Source organism: Pantherophis guttatus, chromosome 6 (assembly GCF_059756535.1).
Source record: "Pantherophis guttatus breed Tessera chromosome 6, ASM5975653v1, whole genome shotgun sequence".
Lineage (NCBI taxonomy): Eukaryota > Metazoa > Chordata > Lepidosauria > Squamata > Colubridae > Pantherophis > Pantherophis guttatus.
The window spans coordinates 81,809,592-81,831,415 of NC_142068.1; the positions used below are offsets into that span (position 1 = coordinate 81,809,592).

Genomic DNA, 21,824 nt, shown 5'->3' on the forward strand with positions numbered 1-21,824 from the left:
CCACATCATCAGGAGTCACAGCATCAAACTCCTCCCAGATAACATTCTCAAGACTATTCCTCGTCACCCTGCCCTGATCTACCCAGTCAGAGTCCAAATCCCCCCGGATCTGGGCGATTTTGTCATACAGGTATTGTCCGAAATCCTCCGCCCTGCCTTCTAAGGGATCCTCCCGCACTCCCGGATGGAGCAGGGCGCGGGTCACCCTAAACAGGGCGGCCGGACGATTCCCTGATGACGCAATAGAGGCGGAAAAGTAGTTAGACTTTGCCGTCTCTATCGCCACTAGGTAGGCCTTAATATGCGACCTTACCTGTGTTCGATCAGATTCAGCGAGACTGGCCCTCCAACTGCTCTCCAGGCGTCTTTTCCGGCGCTTCATTTCCCTCAGCTCCTCAGTAAACCAAGGAGCCGCACGGGATCGGCATCGGGTCAGAGGCCGCAAAGGCACAACTCGGTCCAAGGCCCCACCAGCCGCCCGATCCCAGGCGGCTACCAGGTCCTCGGCCGAGTCATGTGCTAGATCCTCAGGAAATGGCCCAAGCTCCGTCTGGAACCTATCAGGATCCATCAGGCGCCTGGGGCGGATCCATCTAATTGGATCCGCCTCCCTGCGGCGAGGGGTCGCGGTTCGAAGATCTAGGCGAAGGAGTGAGTGGTCAGACCATGACAAGGGTTCCATGTCTATATCCCCTATAACAAGACCACTCAACCACTGGCCAGAGACAAAAATCAGATCCAGAGTGTGACCTCCCCTGTGAGTAGGGCCATGAACTAACTGGGTCAGGTTCATGGCCGTCATGGAAGCCATGAACTCCCGAGCCACCTCAGACGTTTCACCGACGGATGGCAAGTTGAAATCACCCATGACTAAAAGCCTGGGTGTATCTACTGCCACCGTGGCTATCACGTCGAGTAGCTCAGGTAGGGCTGTTGCCACGCGGCAGGGAGCCAGGTACGTAAGCAACAAGCCCATCTGAACCCCACGGCCCCACCTCACAAGGAGGGACTCACATCCGGCTATCTGAGGCACAGTGGTCTCCCTCGGACCCAGATCCTCGTTAATAATAACCGCCACCCCCCCGCCCCTCCCCTGAGCCCTCGGCTGATGGAATGCTCTGAAGCCTGGTGGGCACATTTCAACCAGAGGGACGCCACCCTCCGGGCCCAACCAGGTCTCCGTAATACCCGCCAGGTCCGCTCCTCCCTCTTGTATAAGATCGTGAATGAGGGGGGCCTTATTGACCACGGACCTGGCATTGCACAGCATCAGCCGAAGGCCCAGCTCCTGAGTATCTAAGCCACCTAGTATCTGAGCAGAGCCTTGGGGACTGGGGCAAGCAATTGCTCTCAGACAGCAAGTGCGAGCCCCCAGCACCTGATGTGGTCCCCTGCTCCTGCCATATCTGCCCCTCCCATTCACCGTGCTGATGGTACAGCCCTCATAGATATCGTCCCCCATCCCTTTCCCAATCCCTCGTCCGGTGCCCCCCGGATCGTTACCCTGTGCCGGGCACGGCTCTGACCCTGGTGGATTTCCCCCCCAATCCACCATAGTCGTCTTCCCAATATCTTTAAAAGAATAATTACAACCCCCTCCCCCAGAACCCCTTAAAATCTTTAAAAATTTCCCTAAAAAGCCCCATAAATTCTTCCTTGCTCCATGCCATCTCTCCGGACTCCAAAGTCCGTCATCGAGATAGGCCCTCGATAATGTGGGGGGCCAAATCTGCGAGAGGGGAGAATCTCGCAGGGCGAGGAGTTCCGACACCGAATACATATAGCTATCAGGGGAAACAGTCCAAGGGTGGGGGACCACTGATGTTATAAGCGTAGGGAAAATTCCAGTCCATGGTCAGGCTGCCAAGCTCCACTGTCCTCTCACGACAGTGGCTAAGGAGGTGCATATCATTCGACCCCGAAAGTTTCCAGGGTGGCCGTCTCTCACCAGGCCAATCCATGGAGACTTTGATAGAAAGCTCAAGGGTGAGGATAGCCATATTCCGCCTCCTCGGCCCCATGTCCATAGAACCAGTATCCCTCCTGGGATTAGCAGCATCAGGGAATCCAATATCCAGCTCAAGGAGGTTTAAGTTCGTAAATGTTCGTCAGAGAAGTTCTACATGGTAGGGAATCCAGACAGGCCAGATGGAAATGGGAAAAAATTAGGAGTAGTTCAGCAGGCCAAGATGGATGGGAAGCTATGATCGTAGTAGGCCAATAGGCCAACACTCAGTCTGAAGGAAGGAGGGGGGGTATTCAAACCGCATAAGTTTGTAGTCATTTTCCAGCCCCAATAACCCTCAACCTTCCATTCTAGAGGGTAAAGCTCCCCAATTTCGTCCCCCCCATCCAGCTCACCCTGGGGGGGGGTCTCTGGGTCTCCCTGGGGGTAACCCTTCCCTCAAGGGTCATATACTCTCCAGTCACCCCAAAATCAGACCTAAAACCGCTGCTGAAGAGTCCTGGGCCGTCTGTTTGGAAGTCTTTAGGCCCTTGGGAGCCGCCCCAACCTTAGGCGCCCCCGTCACGACCACCGCCGCGGCCTCCGCAGTCCCCATCGCCATCGTCGCCATCGGCCCCCCCCACGGACGTCCCCAGCCGCCCCCTGCCTCCAAAGATCCACCTCGAGGCATCCAGGGGCGTGGGGAACCTCCGTAGGGGCCTCACAACGCCGACGTCATCCAGGAGCTGCCGCCGCCGCCGCCATGACCGCCCGCGACCGCCGCCGCCGGTGCCGCTCCCCTGCAGGCCGCAGACCGCCGTCACCCACCGCCGTCCTGACGTCATCCCCCTCAGCGCTGGGATGGTCCGGGGAGCCGACAAAGCTTCCAACGGGCTCCTCAGATGCTGCTTCGTCCGGGCGGGGGGTCATAGATGTTCGAAATGACCCCCCTGAGCCCCCCCAAGCCGAGGCATTGCCCCCAAGAAGCCGAGACTCAGCGCCGGAGCGCCATCTTGGGGCATGCGCAGATGATCTGCCCTTGGTTCTCAAGAGCCTTATTATTGTTATATCTGGCACATTGGAGGAAAACATTCTACACATTCTGTGGTTCTGGAGAAGGCTCTTGTGTATTCCTTGGACAGCAAAGGTGACTACTAGACATGTATAGCACCAGACATGTCATTGGAAGGCAAAATCACGAAACTGGGTCTCACTTACATTGGCCATGCCATGCAGGGGAATTCACTGGAGAAAGCAAATATGCTTGCAAGAGTTAGTAAAGGGCAGGGGTGGGTTCTAAATTTTTTTACTACCGGTTCTGTGGGCGTGGCTTATTTTGAGGGTGTGGCTTGGAGGTCATGTGACTAGGTGGGCGTGGCTAGCTGGTCAGAGTCATTTCTGGAAGGTCCTCACACTTACGACCAGTCCTCGCACTTACGACCCGACTCATTTGTTTGCTTTTAACACTGATCAGCTGTAGGACGGCCCTTTGAAGCCCCGCGGCAAGAGTTTAAACAGTTTTTTTCCCTCTAGTCATCAGCTGGGACTCAGGAGGCAGCAATAGATTGGGGGTGGGACCAAATAAAAGGTAAGAATAACGTGGGGAGGTGGAGGGGAGGGCGGGGGGGAGAACTGGTTCGATGATGTCATATCATCACCGCTACCGGCTCAGCCGAACCGGACCGGACCGGGAGGAACCCACCACTGGTAAAGGGCAACCAGGCCATCAAAGAACATGGTGGCTGGACACCATCAAACTGATACCAGCAGTGGTGAAATCCTCTGCCAGTCACCACTGGTTCGTTGCCCGTGCATGCGCGGTGTGTGCCAGATGCATGCTGCATGCACACATGCGCAGTGCATGCTGGATGTATGCTGCACATGCATGCGCAATTCACACCAAACGCACACTTTTGGATTTCCTGCTTTTTTTTTTTTTTTTTTTTTTTACTTTTTAAAGCATTTTCAACTACCAGTTCCAGAGAACCGGTAGTAAAAAAATGTTTAAAAAGTTTTAAAAAAAAAGTTCCAAACATCAGCTAAGCGACACACTTTTTTTTTTTTTTTACTTATTAAAGCATTTTTTACTACCGGTTCGGGCGAACTGACCCGAACCGGTAGCATTTCACCCTGGATACCAGCCAGAAAAACTCAAAGAAGTAGGAAGATGTGGAGAGATCTGGCCCGTAGAATCACCAAGAGTCAGACACAATTGAATGCATAACATTATCATCATCACCATCATCATCGTCTTTAGTAGAGAAAACAATTCTTGACTTGTAAAAACAGAGATGAGGGTCCTAACATAACTAGCTCTCACTAGACCAGGGGTCAGCAACCTGTGGCTCCGGAGCCACATGCGGTTCTTTGGGCCCTCTGCTGTGGCTCCCTGTCAGGCTATCCCACCACTGGCTGGCCCCGCCCCTCGCCCTCCCCTCCCAGTCACTCCTCGCCTGGCCTGAGAAGATAAGGGCGACAGCGGGGGATGGAGAAGTGGCCAAGGCAGAGACATAGAGAGATACAGAGAGAGGGGTGAGGGAGGGAGGGAGGGAGGGGAGAGAGAGATATGTCAAAAGGGTTTTGTGGTTCCCAGTATTTTTTTAACAACTGGTTCTCTGCCCTAATGACTGGCTGGGTAGGCGTGGCTGGGGGGGGGTCATGTGACTGGTGGAAGTGAGTGGACATCGAGTTGGCCACGCCCACCCAGGTTTTGTGGCTCCCGGTGTTTTCTTTTATGTGGGAAATGGGTCCAAATGGCTCTTTGAGTGCTTAAGGTTGCAGACCCCTGCACTAGACAGACAGAAGTGCAACATTTTTTGAATGGCCCAAACCTCTGCTTGCAAAACTCAAGGAAATAACACCGGGACATATATTTTAAACACATTTGTAAGCTACACAGGAAGTTGGCCATCACTGGAGCAGAGATTCTCCTGCAATTTTCTTTGCCTTGTGGAGCTTTAAAAGTGAATGGCCATGGATCAAGTAATAACAACCTTTCTGGAGATGCTGTTAAAGAAGCATAACGAGTGAGCATCTCTCTGTAGGAGAGCAATCCATTTCCCATGTGAAACACTGCCCAACATTTCTCTCCAAAGTAGTTCCTGTATTTTCTCCTTCCATCTCTCCGCAGTGAAGACAGATCATGTGATTTTAAAAAGAATAAAATAAATGGTGTCACAACTCTTAAATGGCAAGATGTAGTTTGCCAACTTCAGTGGGTTACAGCACAACAGTAATTGAATACAGGGTTGAAATCCAGCAGGTTCTGACAGGTTCTGGAGAACCGGTAGCGGAAATTTTGAGTAGTTCGGAGAACCAGCAAATACCACCTCTGGCTGGCCCCAAAGTGGGATGGGAATGGGGATTTTGCAATATCCTTCCCCCAGGAGTGGGGAGGGAATGGGGATTTTGCAGTATCCTTCCCCTGCCACGCCCATCAAGCCGCACCATGCCCACCAAGCCACGCCCACAGAACTAGTAGTAAAAAAATTTGGATTTCACCACTGATTGAATACCTGCATGTCCTTATAACAGTATTTTCGGTCACCTTAAACAAACATGTCTACTTTGAAATCACTACTGGGAATATTACAGATACAGACTAACAGAGTTGAAAGAGACCTTGTAGGTCATCTAGTCCAACCCCCTGCCCAAGCAAGACCCTACACCATTTCTGACAGATGGCAGTCCAGTCTCTTCTTGAAAGCCTCCAGTGATGAAGCTCCCACAACTTCTGAAGGCAACTTCTGTTCCATGGGTTGATTGCTCTCACTGTCAGAAAATTTCTCCTTATTTCCAGGTTGAATCTCTTCTTGATCAGCTTGTATCCATTATTCCTTGTTTGGCCTTCAGGTGCTTTGGAAAATAAATTGACCCCCTCCTCTCTGTGACAGCCCCTCAAATATTGGAACACAGCTATCATGTCTCCCCTGGTCCTTCTCTTCTCATCACTAGCCATGCCCAGTTCCTGAAACCATTCATCGTATGTTTTGGCCTCCAATCTCCTAATCATCCTGCCTGCTTTTCTCTGCTCTCTTTCTAGAGTCTCAACAAATTTTCTTATAGTGTGGTGACCAAAACTGGATTGTAGTATTCTAGGCGTGGTCTTACTAAGGCACTCCTTAATATATACAGAGGATTCACATGAATTTATATTGAATTCAAGACATGTTGAATTCAAGGCAGTTGAAAACTGTATTGCTTAAATCATAATAAACATTTTATTTTGGTATTCTAGAAAACATGAGGTATTACAAATTTAAGAAAGATATACGTACAACTTTCCTTGCTAGTTCAAATGGTAAAACACATCCAATACATTTCCAGATGTCAGAAGGGCTACCGTTACATTGTGACAGTGATAGTGATGGCCATTCCCCTGCTACCCTTGTGATATGCCATGAGATACAGTATGATAGCCAGTGGTGGGTTTTAGTGCTGGGCAAACTGTATAGCAGAAGAGCCATATCTCTATATATAAAAGCCAAATACCACTCACTCATCACAAAATCTCCAGAACGGTACAGCCTACAAACTTGAAATTTGGCACATATGCTCCTCTTGGCTTCTAGGTGCTCGCTAAGAAAAGATTTTTTGAAATGACCATCAGATCATTAGTATTTCATATACAGTATTATATTCAACTGCTCTGACGCTAAGGAGTTAGATGTTCTACTCCCCCTCCCAACCTGAAAGGAATTCTGTCCCAACTGCCAGTTGCCATATATTAACACACTCTGATGCTAGAAGCTAGACATTCTACTCCACCTCCCCACCTGAAAGGAACTCTGTTCCAACTGACAGTTGCTTTATATTAACACGCTCTGATGCTACGAGGTTACTTATTCTACTTTAAGTCTCAGGCTTTAAGTGTCAATTTATCATGCCCGATCACATACTTTATTTATTTATTTATTATTGGTTCAATTTATATGCCGCCCTTCTCCGGAGACTCAGGGTGGCTTACAATGCGTTAAGCAATAGCCTTCATACTTTTGTATATACCTGCTTAGTAGGGCTTTCACACACACCCCAGCGGTATTCTTTTTTATACAAAGTCAATTTATTGCCCCCACAATCCGGGTCCTCATTTTACCTACCTCGAAAGGATGGAAGGCTAAGTCAACCTTGAGCCTGGTGAGATTCGAACTTGCAGTAATTGCAGGCAGCTGGTGTTACTTAACAGTACTTTAATCTGCTGCACCACCAAGGCTCTTTTTGTAACGAAGCACGGGCGTCCAGCTAGTTAGTTTGTGTAATAAAAAAGTTGGGTAGCATCTTGAAATCATCTCATTCTCCCTGACTTTATGTTGAGTGAAGAAATTGTAATAAAGGATCAGAAAAAAGATGAACATTGGAAACATCCTTCTTCATTCCTTACTACCTTCATTCGGTTGTCGTTTTTAGAGAGAATTTTACATTGTGATTATATTTAGTGTACGTCAGTCTTTTGGTTAGCTGGATATGATCTTTTTCCTCATCTTTACCAGGATTAAAGAACAAATTAAGTGTAGATACAATAGTTATTTTATCATACTCTTCTTAGGAGGCTCTAGCTTTGGAGGATTTAAAAGATTGTGGGCAATAACTAGATCTTATATTCCCATAGAGTCTTGGAGCTACTCCCAAAGAGACTAGACAGAGTGTTTAGTTCAATATGAAACTGCCAAACTGAGCCACAGATGGGATTCTTGGCAACTTGACTGTAAATTCCCCACTTATATTTCTGGTTGGCTTTTCAAAAGTTGCATGTTACTCTTTCTTAACTAGCTGTCCTTTTTCCATTGGATTAACACAGCTTGACGTTGGGAGGCCTTCATCTATACCGAGTAGTAGGCATAATCTTATAGTAAGCAACACTGAATGCTGATATCTGAAGTTTTAGTCTGACACCCCTCAGGCCATTTAAGCATGGCTGTGTGTGTAGCAGTTTCACACAATTCTTTGATTTTTACGGAATTGAATTCTTGTTGAATTGAAAGGATAGTGAAAACATGGCAATCCGGATTCAAAAATAGTTGAGTCCAGTTTGCCATATTTCCATTATTCTCGAGGAAGGGAATTTGAGTTCAACGAGAATTGAATTCCTTAAAAATAGATTCTCAAAAATTAATCTTAAATTCTCAAAATAGATTTTGCTCTGTTGTTCAATTTCCCTTTCCAGTCCTGCTTTCTTCTTCAATAATTTAAAAAGAACCATCTGGATATGTTTTATTTTGCCTCTCTGTAGTATGCCTGTGCATACACATACACGCACACACACAGTACAAGCTAATCATTGACTAAGAGATACTTTTATTAAACTCCCTGCAGCTGAGCATAATAGCAAACATAGAGGATATTAATGAGGTTCCTCTCTTATTCTAGCTAGCAAGAAAATGCTGGTGTATAATTGCTCTGGGGTGATTTAAGATCTCCAATGGATTGTGAGCAAATAATGATAGATCAGGAGTTCTTGACCCATTCTGAGTGTTCATCCTGTATGTTGGAAGTCTTAGTCTGCAAAGAGTAAATTGGGGGGAAGAGCAGTGGTGGGTTGCTATTGCTTCTCCCCAGTTCTTGAGAACCTGTAGTGGAAATTTTGAGTAGTTCGGAGAACTGGTAAATACCACCCTGCCTGGTGTTCACCCCGCCCACAATCTATTCACTGCCTCCTGAGTTCCAGCTGATCGGCTAGAAGGAAAAAATCAGGACTCACTTGACAAAGAAGAGAAAAAAAAACACAAGGCACCGTAGCTTTAAATTGAGAAGCCAAGAAGCCTCCCAACTGATCGGCTAGAACTGATCGACTCCTTGTAAACCGCTCGGTGGTGGTAGACTGGCTATTTATTTATTTATTTATTTATTTATTTATTTATTTATTTATTCGATTTATATGCCGCCCTTTTCCGGAGACTCAGGCCGGCTTACAATGCGTTAAGCAATAGCCTTCATACTATTGTATATACCTGCTTAGTAGGGCTTTCAGCCCCCCCCCCAAGCAGTGTTCTTTTTTTATACAAAGTCAGCTTATTGCCCCCACAATCCGGGTCCTCATTTTACCTACCTCGAAAGGATGGAAGGCTGAGTCAACCTTGAGCCTGGTGAGATTTGAACTTGCAGTAATTGCAGGCAGCTGGTGTTACTTAACAACACTTTAGTCTGCTGCGCCACCAAGGTTCTTGGTGAGGCCAAGCTGCCTGAAAGCGGTTTCCGATGCTCTCGGTGGTGGCAGAGCAGCAAAAAACTGTTTAAACTCTTGCCGCAGTGCTTCAAAGGGCCGCCCTACAGCTGATCAGCGGTAAAAGGCAGTGTGGTGGTAGACCTGTGTGCTCCAAAAACAAATAGGTAGACCAGTACAGCTCTGCAAGCAGTTAAAAGCCTGGTAAACCAGTACCTCTGCTGAATCCTAAAGAATGACCATCAAACCACGCCCACAAACTAAGCCACACCCACAGAACCGGTAGTAAAAAAATTTAGAACCCACCCCAGGGAGGTGGGGAGTCTCAAGTGTTGCTTGTTGGTGTCTCTATTTGGTCCTTTTCTCAAAGTAAGCAAAGAATCAAGAGAGCTAGACAAACTATATGTAAATTATAAACGGTTATTTTTGCTTCTAAAGATAAACAGAATTAAAAGCATGCTTCCATATGTCTACAGATACAGACTTTGAAGCAATTGGCTGTTGTAATGCTTCTAAGTAGATATATATAGAATTACGATCATAATAGAAGTTGTCTTGATATCTTTTACCTTCATAAATATTCTTGTGATGCGTGGTTTTTACAGATAGGGTTTTGTTGTTGTCATTGTTACTGTTTGCTTTTCGCTTTAGTGATAAGCTGCAGGCCATAGACGTTTCCTTACATTTGGACATATGCTACTATTTTACTAATGCAATGGAGAACTTGAATGAGATTAATGAAGGAAAAATGCGCATAGCATTTTTATCGGTTTTGTGTCAGTCTGAATGCCAGGAACACTGTTCCACGCAATTTTAAATAAATGATTTAGGTGAGAGAGAAATATTGAACTAGATGTCTGTCTGAAAGCTAGTTGGCATATTCTCATTTTGGGATGATGAAAGTGGCAATAAACTGGATCTTGGATGAAAAGTATATTAATCATCCAGGATTGGCCCTAATACTACGTGTACACGCAATGAAGGTTTGTCCTGTAATCATGTTATGCACTTTTAAAATGGGCTTTTTGAGTTTTTCTAAAGGATTGAGCAATATGTAGGAATAGTGAGAGATAATATCTGCAGGTGTTGTAAATATGCTAATATATGAATTACAGTATTTTAGCCAAGGGAAATTCTTTGTTTGAATTTCATAATCGTTATGATGAATTCAATAGGTAGCCTTCAACAATTTCTGAGTGCTCTATCCATCCTTTTAAACAAAGAACACGTAGCAGCTGTCACAAGTGTGTCACTAGCTAGGGCACTGCTGCCTGGATCATGCTTAGCAGATGTGATCCCATTCCCCACCCCATCCATTTTGTTAGCTACGTGAGGGAATATTTATGCCAAATATGTCTTCAGCATTCTGAATTTTCAAAGCACTGTATAAATACTTAGCAGTAAAATAATTTGAAGTCAAAACTATGAACAAGACACCAAAAGTCCTGCAATTTAATCTCTATCTTCCTTTTTTTTTCTTTTTGAACTATAATGCAGTATTTTTACATTCTGAATGATAAGGTAGATAAAATGATTGCTGTTTATATTACATCTGATTTATAGGAGTAAGACTGAATGCATCCAATTTAATTCTATTGACTTTCCCTAGATTAATCAACTAATAGATGTTTTCCATCTTCAGGTTGCCCGGATAAAGCAAATTGACTTATAATCTAAATAATAGGCAATGCACTAGGAACTGTAGATAGCAAACCAGGAACATTATGTTCAGTCTTAGTAAAGATAACTGGGGGATGTAGCAGAACAAAAACAAGCAAAGTATGGAACTTAGAATAGATATGAGACTGCTTCTCAGGCTATGACATTTAAAAGCAAGGAATGTCTTCCCAGGAAATCATACCGATTTTTTTCAATCAAGTTTGATTAGATGGTATGATAAAACCATAAAACCAAGCAATGCCGACTGACGACCCCCAGGGGGAGAGCCTTCTCTGTGGGGGCACCTGCCCTCTGGAACGAGCTACCCCCAGGAATACGACTAATCACGGACCTATGGACCTTCCGTTGAGCTTTGAAGACCTTCCTATTCCAGCAAGCTGGGCTGGCTTAAAATTTTTAAAGGGTTATTTTAAGGGTAATGGGTTTTAAATATTTCGGAAAGCCAATTGGATTTAATTCTGTTCTAAATTATTTTAAATTTTGTATTGTATGTATTTTAATTTGGCTGTGCACTGCCCTGAGTCCTTCGGGAGAAGGGCGGTATACAAATTTAAATAATAAATAAATAAATAAATAAATAAATAAATAAATAAATAAATAAATAAATAAAAACAAGGTCAGGCAAAAGTAGGGGCTGATGAGACAGCTGTTCTCTACATTTTTAAAAAAATATTTGTGGGGAACCTAATTCAGATATAGCAGTAAATATGTTTCTTATTGGGGGCACAATGGCTCAGTGGTGAAGGGAACACAATGATTCAGCAGTTAAAGACACAGAGTTTATCAGCTGGAAAGCTGACAGTCGAGGTTTGAGACCTGAGCGCTGTGTGATAGAGTGAGCTCCCATTACTTGTCCCAGCTCCTGCCACCTAGCAGTTCGAAAGTATGAAAAGGCAAGTAGATTAATGGGTACCACCTTGGTGGGAAGGTAACAATGTTCCGTATGCCTCGGTGGATAGTCATGCTGGCCACATGATCACAGAAATGTCTTCAGCATTTTTTTTTTCAAATACTGATTTGTCAAGCATGTAAATGATTTATTCTTCAGCAGTCAGTGCCAAATATCTGTATTTGTACATAAATGTATATTCATTATGCATTGATATCTGCAGTGATTGGTGAGAAAAAAGTTATAAAGCATGCATTGGGATGTCATAATGCAAATTCCGCCAATTTTCACTGTACACTGAAGCCAAACTTGAACCGTTGGCAATCTCTGGGTTCCTACTTTCATATTTATCATATGTAGCCTTTTCATGGCATGGAGCTTCTTCCCAGTGATATTTTCCCATCTTGCTAGATCCAACAGGAGAGGCATGCTCTGAGACAGAGTCCACCTGGCATCACAACCCAGAAAAAGAGCCTGTCAGGCAGGGCCGGATTTAGATGAAAAGAGGCCCTAGGCTATTCCACTTATGAGGCCCTTTCACCTATAGTGAAAGTGTAATTTTAATTTTGCTAACAATTTGAATTTAGGCCCCTCTTGATCTTGAGGCCCTCGGCTGAAGCCTAGTTAGCCTATAGGAAAATCCGGCCCTGCTGTCAGGCCTGAAGCTGACCTGGCTGTGGCCCATTTTCTTTTCTGGGGGGAGGGTCTTTCCTATCAGGGTTTCTTTCCACATGGCTTCAGGCTGACACAGCTTGGAATTGAAGGGGGATAGAGGTAGATGTGGGTTTGTAATCAAAACAACATAGCTTTCTGATGAGTCAGGGACATTCCAACAGCTGGCTGGCCAGAGGAGGAGGAGAGAGGTAACCAGGCAACCAGCTAGTATCCAGACTGGACCATGTGATTTATTGTTTTGGGAAAACAGGAAACATTTGCTTTTTAATATGGTGAAAAGTGCGGGAATTTTTAGAGCTGGCTTTAGAGTCACTAGTTGTGCCAAGATGACACTTCCTAATAAAGCTGTTCTTTGAGGAATCAACTGCCTTGGAGTTCTGTCTACAAATGGGGGTATTGTTGAACATTGACAGAGCCTTTCCTTTTGTGATGCCCTCCCTCTGGAACACAATGCAACAGCATTCATAATCTTAACGATGCAGAAGCTCTTCTTCTTAATATGGTTCTCAATTATGCACCAGTACAGCTCCATTTTTTGCTCTTCTCTGCATTCTGTGATCTCAGTTCTAAGCTAGGTGCCAATGTCCCATTTTGGGTCTAATTAGTAGGATGCTGTACTTGCTCCTGTTTTTTAAATTGCATAATAATGAAATCTACATTATTATACCAAAATAATTAGGTACCCCTTGCCCAGTGGTGGGATTCGGCCGGTTCAGGCCGGTTTGGGCAAATTGGTTGTTAATTGCTGGCTGGCCCCTCCCCTCCCCTCCCCTTCCAGGAGTCCACACGTGCCCCATTTTGGCTCCCAGGTAAGTGCAGGGAGGCCTACTAGACCCAAAAATGGATGCAGGGGGGAACAGCATGCCCCCCATGGCCCACTTTTGCTCCCAGGAGGCTGCAGGGAGGCCTACTAGGCCCAAAATGGGGCACCGGGGGGGGCAGGGCAGCACCCCCATGGCCAGTTTTTGGTCCCAGGGGGGTGCAGGAGGCCGAGTGCTGCCTGTCACACCCCTTGGCCATGCCCACCATGGCCACGCCCACCCAGCCGGTCATTAGAGCAGAGAACCGGTTGTTAAATTATTTGAATCCCACCACTGCTCTTACCCACTGCTTCTCTGCTTCTGTCTCCTCCCCACACACACACACAAACACATCTTACAGACATTTTCAAGGAAAAGACAAGGCCATCCAGATTAAGTGCAAGTCTGCTGTGTAAGTGATTTGCAAATTGCAACTTAAATAATCAGTTTCCAGCTGGTATCTCAGAAAGACATACAGTGGAGGACATATTTCAGTGCCATTCCATTTGGTAAAGCAGGATTTGGTAAAGCAGATATATAGCAGATACAATAGAATATTTCCCCAAAACAATGTCTTCACCTGAGCAATTATGTAGGAAGAGCAGATGGCCATTAGCTTCTGACAATATTTTATTGGCATCTCTGAAATGGATGGCACTTAGTTGTGCATAATCTAATGTAATAGTCACTCTATATTCACTTTGCAGACGTTGCAGGCATGTCTGTACTCATATAATATTAAGAGAGCAAGGAGAATAAATATAAAATATTAGTGCTCTTTCTTTTTTTTTATTTCCCCCCCCCATGTCTAGTCTTTAAAAAGTACAGAATTAACTAAAAAAAATTCAACTGTTGATTGAAAAGTTATATCAACACTATCGAGATGAGTGGAAAACTTCTTTCATAATTTTCAGGATTTGTTTCAAGAAAACAATCAGAGGTGATATTCAGCTGTTTCAGACCGGATCCGGCGAACCGGTAGTGGAAATTTTGAGTAGTTCAGAGAACCGGCAAATCGCACTACTGGCTACACCACAGCATTCAACATGGCTGCTGCTTCTCTGCCACAGATGGGACTTAGAGAAAAGCAGTGGCTCACAGCTGCTACATTGCACAAGATGCTCTCCCAGCAGTGTGGAGAAAAGCAGCTGCTGCCCCAGAGAGCAGAGGTGGACAGGAGCAGGCCCTGAAAGGCTGCTCGATTGAGCCTCGCAGTGTGGTGTTAGCTGTGTGCACATGCGCGGAAGCCGTGCGTGCATGTGCGGAAGCTGTGCGTGCATGCATGGAAGCTATGTGTGGAAGCTGTGTGTGCATGCACGGAAGCCGTGTGCACACGCTCACATTTTCGACAAACTGGTGGTGAAAGTATTTGAAACCCACCACTGAAAACAACCATGGGAAAAAGCAGTATAGCATCTATATTATGCTGTTTTTTGAGTGGCAGATTCATGTAGTATTAAAGGTCTGATTTAGCAGCTCACAATTTGAGCATCTTCTAGAAATGACTCCAATTGAAACAATTCTTTATTACTGCCTCTTTCTCCCTTGATTAGACCTCAATAAGACACAGATATTTTTTTTTATTCAAATCATTCACTTGAGATATTATTTGGAACATTTAATGACTTAAAAAGAAAAACAAACAAAATTTAGCACTCCCTGTCTTTAGTAACACACTTGGTAGCCTTATCCATACCCTGTAATGCAAATATGATAATTGATGTCACTTCATGTTCTTTCTTTCTCTAGATAGGAGAAGCATAGTATCTGCCCCCCCTATTTTGTATGTAAAATTCACCTGGCCTGAATCTTCAGCTAATAATTAAAGGTCAGATATAAGTATACTAATAATTAAAACAATGCAGCTTGACTCAGCATGTGTCATATTAGGTTTGCTTGCACAGATGATATATTCCTGTGAAGGGTATCAACATATCACTTTTCCCTCTATGTCAACAGACATGATTGAATAAACAATTACTTGCTTTAGAAAATGTACATTTTGAGGTGGTTTTGAAATGAAAACACATAAGGGAATAATTAAAACAGTGGGAAGAGTAGTGTGCAAAGAGTGGAACGCTTTAAATGTTCAAAAGATTTCAAAGCTGTATGATTAAAAATCATAGTGCAATAAAGGATTAATTGAGGACTTAATTCTCAAAGGAAGGTGAGTGAATTTCAACAACAGAAAACACAACAATCCAGAATTGCTTCTGGTGAAATGGGCAGCTAGGTAAATTTGATAAATTAATAATCAATAACATAGTCAGGACACCCCAATATACACTCCATTTTGTGGGGGCAAGATAACCCTAACATGGAAAGAAGCAGGCAGATTTTCAAAACCTTCCTGGAGACTAATAGGATCTGGGCAAGTCTAATCTTGGAGGGAGATAAAGCCACATTCCAGAATAATGTCCCATTATTGAGCAGCTGTATGACAGATCGAATGGTAGTTATGACTGGTCTTTGAAGTTATGGCCATTGCTGCACCTCTGTAATCATGTGATCAAAATCTGGGAGCTGGGCATCCTGCTCGTACTTATGACTGCAAGGTGCTCATCAACTCAGCTTTACTTATCTACTCCACCTCCCTCCCATCTCTTACCATTTGGTCTGCTGCATTGTGAAGGGCACGCTACTTTTTCCATTCTATCCTGTTAGTAAACTTACTATGAAGAGCTAGAATGTCAAGTTGGGCCCTTGTTGTTGGTCTTAGTTGCGAAGTCATGTTTGACCCATCGCGACCCCATGGACAACGTTCCTTCAGGCCTTCCTGTCCTCTACCATCCTCTGGAGTCCATTTAAGCTCACACCAATTGCTTCAGTGACTCCATCCAGCCACCTCATTATCTGTCGTCCCCTTCTTCTTTTGCCCTCAATCTTTCCCAGCATTAGGCTCTTCTCCAGTGAGTTCTTCCTTCTCATTAGGTGGCCAAAGCATTTGAGTTTCATCTTCAGGATCTGGCCTTCTAAAGAGCAGTCAGAGTTGATCTCCTCTAGGACTGACCGGTTTGATCGCCTTGCAGTCCAAGAGACTCGCAGGAATCTTCTCCAGCACCTTAGTTCAAAGGCCTCAATTCTTTGGTGCTCAAACTTCCTTATGGTCCAACTTTCACAGCCATACTTTGTAACTGGGAAAACCATAGCCTTGACTATACGCACTTTTGTTGGCAGGGTGATGTCTCCGCTTTTTAGTATGCTGTCTAGATTTGCCATCAAGTTGGGCCCTGGGCAGAGCTTGTTGTGAAAAGGTTTTTTTTTACATCATTTGCATCACCTTTGTGTGGACATCGTGACCATTACTGGTCTCCATGACACAAAAAAGATGTTGAAATCCTAGAAACGGTGCAGAGGACAGCACAAAGATAAGACATCTGGAGGCTAAACCATCTGATGAATGATTGAGGGACCTAGGTATGTCTAGCCTATCGAAGAGAAGGACTAGGGATAATATGATAGCTGTCTTTCAGTACTTGAGGGCCTATCATAGAGAATTGGGAGTCAATTTATTCTCCAAAGCACCTGAGGGCAAGACAAAAAGTAATGGGTGGAAGATCATTAAAGAGAGATTCAACCTAGAAGTAAGGAGAAATTCCCTGACAGTGAGTACAATTAATCAATGGAATGACATGCCATAATCAAAGTTATGGCTACTCCATCACTGGAGATTTTCAAGAAGAGACTGGACAGCCATTTGTCTGGAATGGTATAGGGTCTCCTGCTTGAAAAGGGAGTTGGACTAGAACTGTGAGTGCGAACCTATGGGCACGCAAGCCGTCACCCCAGCTCAGCTCCAGTGTGCATGCGCATGTGCCTCCCGCCGGCCAGCTGATCTTTGGGTCTCTGCTGCGCATGTACAGGGGGCGGGGCGCATGTGTGAGATGTGCACACCTGAGTGTGGGGGGGGGGTTGCACACGTATTGCATTATGGGTTATACGTGCAGGGAGGCCTACCAGGCCCAAAATGAACTGCCCCCGGAAATTCGTAAGATCTCCGATCTCCGTGTATTTCGCTGTGCCCTCAAAACCTTGTTGTTCCGCCAGGCCAGGCTATCAATGTAAAGATTTTAATTGGTTTTAAATATGGGATTTTAAATTTGGGGGTTTTATAATTGAGCCAATTATTTAATAATTTTAAATTATTTTTAAATTTTGTCTGTCTTTGTGCTTTTAATTAGGCTGTACACTGCCCTGAGTCCTTCGGGAGAAGGGCGGTATAGAAATAAAATAAAATAAATAAATAAATAAATGGGGCACGGGGTGTGAAGCGCGGCCCCCCGCGGCCCATTTTTGCTCCCAGGAGGCTGCAGGGGGGCTTACTAGGCCCAAAACGGGGCATGAGGGGAGCTCAGGTGGTCACGTGCGCATGTGCGGGGGGAGTGTGGGTGGGTCATGCGTGCATGTGCAGGGGCAGGGTGCACGGCGGGATCACACATGCATTGCATTATGGGTGTGGGCGCACACTTTCGGCACGCAACAACAAAAAGGTTAGCCATCACTGGACTAGAAGACCTCTAACATCCCTTCTGATTCCATTATCTTACATTCTGTGTTCTATCTTGCAAGCTGCTGTGGTGTTTCTGTGGGGAAGCTCTTTATCAAATCTGGCTTTTCTATGGAATTCTCTAAAAAATATAATGAAGGTATTTTAGAACTCCCAGATAAGTGCTGCTGTGAGCTCTGCCCTTTTCTGTATTGTTCTATTACTGAACAATTGTTTTATTATCTTATTCAACATGCCTGGCTCATTTTCTTCTATCGAGGTAATATTAAAACCCAGCAGAGGTTATGATATGCATTTCTTAATTAGAGCAGGGCTTATGTGCGTAAACCAACTACGTCTCTTGGTTCTGTGAATTTCTTTGTTAATAACCACTCACTTTAAAATTATTATTTTTTTGTTAAAAATCAGAAGACGTCTGATAGCATCTTTTATGACTAACCCACTTTTTAGAAAGCATAAGCTTTTGTGACTTACGTCTCCCTTCATCAGAGGCATTAAGTAACTACCACAGTGTTTCTCAGTCTTAGCAACATTAATACATGTGGACTTCAACTCTCAGAATTCTTGAGTTGAAGTACATATGTCTTAAAGTTGCCAAGGTTGAAAGACACTGAGCTAGAGTGATGCAGGATTAGTCATTATGTAGGAGATGACCAGGCTGAGCCCGAGGGAGGGGTCAAATGTGTCATAAGTCCAGCAGTGGGTTCCACATATGTTTACCACCAGTTTGCTCCGCACATGCATGTGTGCTTCGCGCGCGAGCACCTTCCGTGCATGAACCCGGCCTCAAAAACGTGGCTAAATAGGCCCACCCACAGTTGCCGCTACCAGTTTGCCAGAACCGGTACAAACCGGCTGAATACCACCTCTACATAAGTCACAAGTCCATGTGCGACAAGAGATCTAACACCAGCTCACCTTGAATGCCTCTCTTATCTCCCCCTCATTTTCTTTGACCGCTAGTTGGTCAGATTCTTGTTGACAGTTTAAGCTTGCAAAACATCTTTATACTCATTTGAACGGCCTGAATCTCCTAGTTTCCCCAGCGCTTGACGCATTGTTTGTTATCAAAGACATCTCAGAACCCAGCACTGATCTATGTTTTACGATGTGAAGCCAGAATTGTTGGCTTCATACTGCCCTGCTGTGGGAGTGTGTTTTCTCCTTTGACATTATAGTCTAATTTTTAACCCATTATTGTTCTGCTGCAGGGGAGTGTTACGAGAAGGGTGTTTAGGAAGTAAATGAAGAGATAAGGACAGAAATTTTAGTGATCTACAGAAACCTAGCTTTCTCTACTATGGGTTTTTCTCCCTATCAGCACAAATTAAGGGCCTGGTGGCTCAGCAGACTAATAGCATTGTGATTAACACCAGCTGTCTGCAATTACTGTAAGTTTAAATCTCACCAGGCTCAAGGTTGACTCAGCCTTCCATCCTTTCTAAGGTAGATAAAATGAGGACCCAGACTGTGGGGGCAATAAGCTGACTTTGTATAAATATACAAAAGGATGAAGACTATTGCTTAACGCATTGTAAGCTGCCCTGAGTCTCCGGAGAAGGGCGGCATATAAATCAATTTTTTTTTTTAAAAAAAAAAATATTGTTAGTTGAATCTGCTCTGCTTGCCACAGATTATGTCTGCCAACACAGAAAGTGTCTACCCGTTAGAATTGAATTGAAGCTTTCTCACAATTCTGTCAATCAGTTGTTTTGTAGACTGAAGTGAACATTCTTATTTGAATACTTTTTAATTACGTAGAGCAACTGAAAAGTTGTCTGTAATCCCTGTATTACAGATTAATATGTTGGATGAAGTTCGACATTTGGTCTGAAGAAAGGCTCTTATATAGAGATGATTGAACACGAATAATGCAGGAAATTAACGCTACAAAAAGATTATGAGCTGCTGATTAATTATTCTAATTTTAATTACCTTTGTGGAGGCTTGGTATAGATTTTCCTTCTGACTATAGCATGTTGTAGCCAATCTTAAAATATATAATACTAACTTGAGGATTTTACATTTACTTAGGTGCAAAGTCTATTGGGTGCTATTGGAACAGTAATTTTCCTTCAAATGACCTTCTCAGGAGTTGGAAATTAAAAATGATAGATTAGGTTGAAAATATAATAAACCAAATAAACAATTGAAACATGTGCTTATACCATATTAAGTACTGCATTTATATTATTATAAAAAGCAAATACCAACATATGCTTCCAAAAACTAGAAAAAGAAGGAAAACTTAGCAAAATGTCCATAAGAGTTCATGCACATTTATGTATAGATCTTTAAAGAATTCCTTTATATTAGTACAATATATTGTTTATGTATTGACCTGTACTCACATAAGAAATTTTGGCTATAACACGGGTGTCAAACACGATTTCATTGAGGGCTGCAAAAGGTTTGTGTTTGTCTTCGGGGGGGAGGAGTGGGTGTGGTCAGGGTGGACATGGCCAGCTTGAAATCATTTGGGTCGGGGGCACCTGTGGGGGCCCGAGTGCTCTGTCAGAGAAACGGTCTCCCGAGCTCCGTTTTCAGCTGCGATGGCCTCCTGCAACCCTCTGCCAGAAAAAACAGAGTTCGTGAGGGCCATGTGTGGCCCTCACGAGCTCCATTTTTGGCTACAACAGCATCTTGCAACCCTATGCCCGTGAAAAAAGAGCTCAGGAGAGCCGCATGCAGCTCTCACAAGTTCCAATTTCACTGGCAGAAGCACCATGGGTCAGTCCAACCCCATTTCCAGGGTGGCCCTGTGGGGCAGATCTAAGTACCCCAAGGCCAGGTCCGGCCTCTGGGCCTTGAGTTTGACACCCATGGGCTATAACATCAATCAATTGGTTTCATTCATTAGTCTTATTGGCAGAAAAGAAACTAGTCAAGGCACTTGGTCGAAGTAACCTTGTGTGATCTCATTTTCTCATAGAAAGTCATATTCTGGAGGATGTAAACAAGTGCATTATTGCCTTAAGAGAACAGAATCCCGACGAACTGGACCGTGCGGCTGGTGCCCTCCGTGGGAGGGCAGCAAGAGTGGTGGACATTGTCTCTGGTGAGATGGACAATTATGAGACCGGAGCCTACACTGAAGGAGTGATGAGAAATGTGCGCTATCTCTCAAATGCCGGTATGTAGATATGCATTTTTTCCTACGTTCTTAATTTCTGTTGTGTTTCCACAAGGAATATAACCAATTCACTAAAACTGAAATTATAGTTGACTTGTGTATTTTATTACAAAAGTTAAAGGTGTCCATTTAGGAATATTTGCCTAGATTTCTGTGTGCAGTAGGAGACCTATATTTTCTCTGTTTGATATCTGTCTCTCACATGTTCCTCGCTATATATAAAAATAGATAAAACATGGCGTTATTAGGACATTAATATTTTCTCATATAAATACTTTGCCTATGGTTGGGCAATATTTGGCCATTGGATTTAGCAAGAATATTGGATTTCTGCTTCAATCTGTATATTTTGGTAGAATGGGGGTCTAATGTTGCTGTTTCAAAATAGTGGCACATAGAATCAAAGTTCCACTATGCGTGAAAACTCTATGAGTACATGAAAATTAGGAGTGGGAACTGGGAAGCCACTGGCTAAAAAGCTCATTTAGTAGGTGGCCATAAGAGATCCACTTTATTCTCAGGATGAGATTGTATCTATGAAGAAGTAATTTGAACACCCGAAATAGCTATTTAACACCAAAGAAAACAGAATAAGCCTTTTCATTTATTCATCAGCTTTTTTATCCATCTTTATTATTTGTATACAAGGGACGTGGTGGCTCAGTGGCTAAGACACTCAGCTTGTTGATTGAAAGGTCAGCAGTTCAGTGGTTCGAATCCCTAGTGCCGCGTAATGGGGTGAGCTCCCGTTACTTGTCCCAGCTTCTGCCAACCTAGCAGTTCAAAAGCACGTAAAAAATGCAACTAGAAAAATAGGGACCACCTTTGGTGGGAACGTAACAGTGTTCCGTGTGCCTTTGGCGTTTAGTCATGCCGGCCACATGACCACGGAGACGTCTCAGACAGCGCTGGCTGTTCGGCTTTGAAATGGAGATGAGCATAGCGCCCTAGAATCGGGAACGACTAGCACATATGTGTGAGGGGAACCTTTACCTTTATTTTATTATTTGTATAAATAACTCAAGGTGGAGAACAT

General features: G+C 44.2%; 1 protein-coding gene across 3 annotated transcripts in view; it reads left to right on the forward strand.

Annotated features, from left to right (window-relative positions):
• CTNNA3 (catenin alpha 3) overlaps positions 1 to 21,824 on the forward strand; it is a 957,874-nt gene that overhangs the window by 680,446 nt on the left and 255,604 nt on the right. For all 3 annotated transcript variants that reach the window (XM_034438682.3, XM_087871803.1, XM_087871802.1), the window contains one exon: positions 20,588 to 20,788. In XM_034438682.3, coding sequence (XP_034294573.2) covers positions 20,588 to 20,788 — 201 coding nt within the window. The remainder of the gene's footprint in view (positions 1 to 20,587; positions 20,789 to 21,824) is intronic.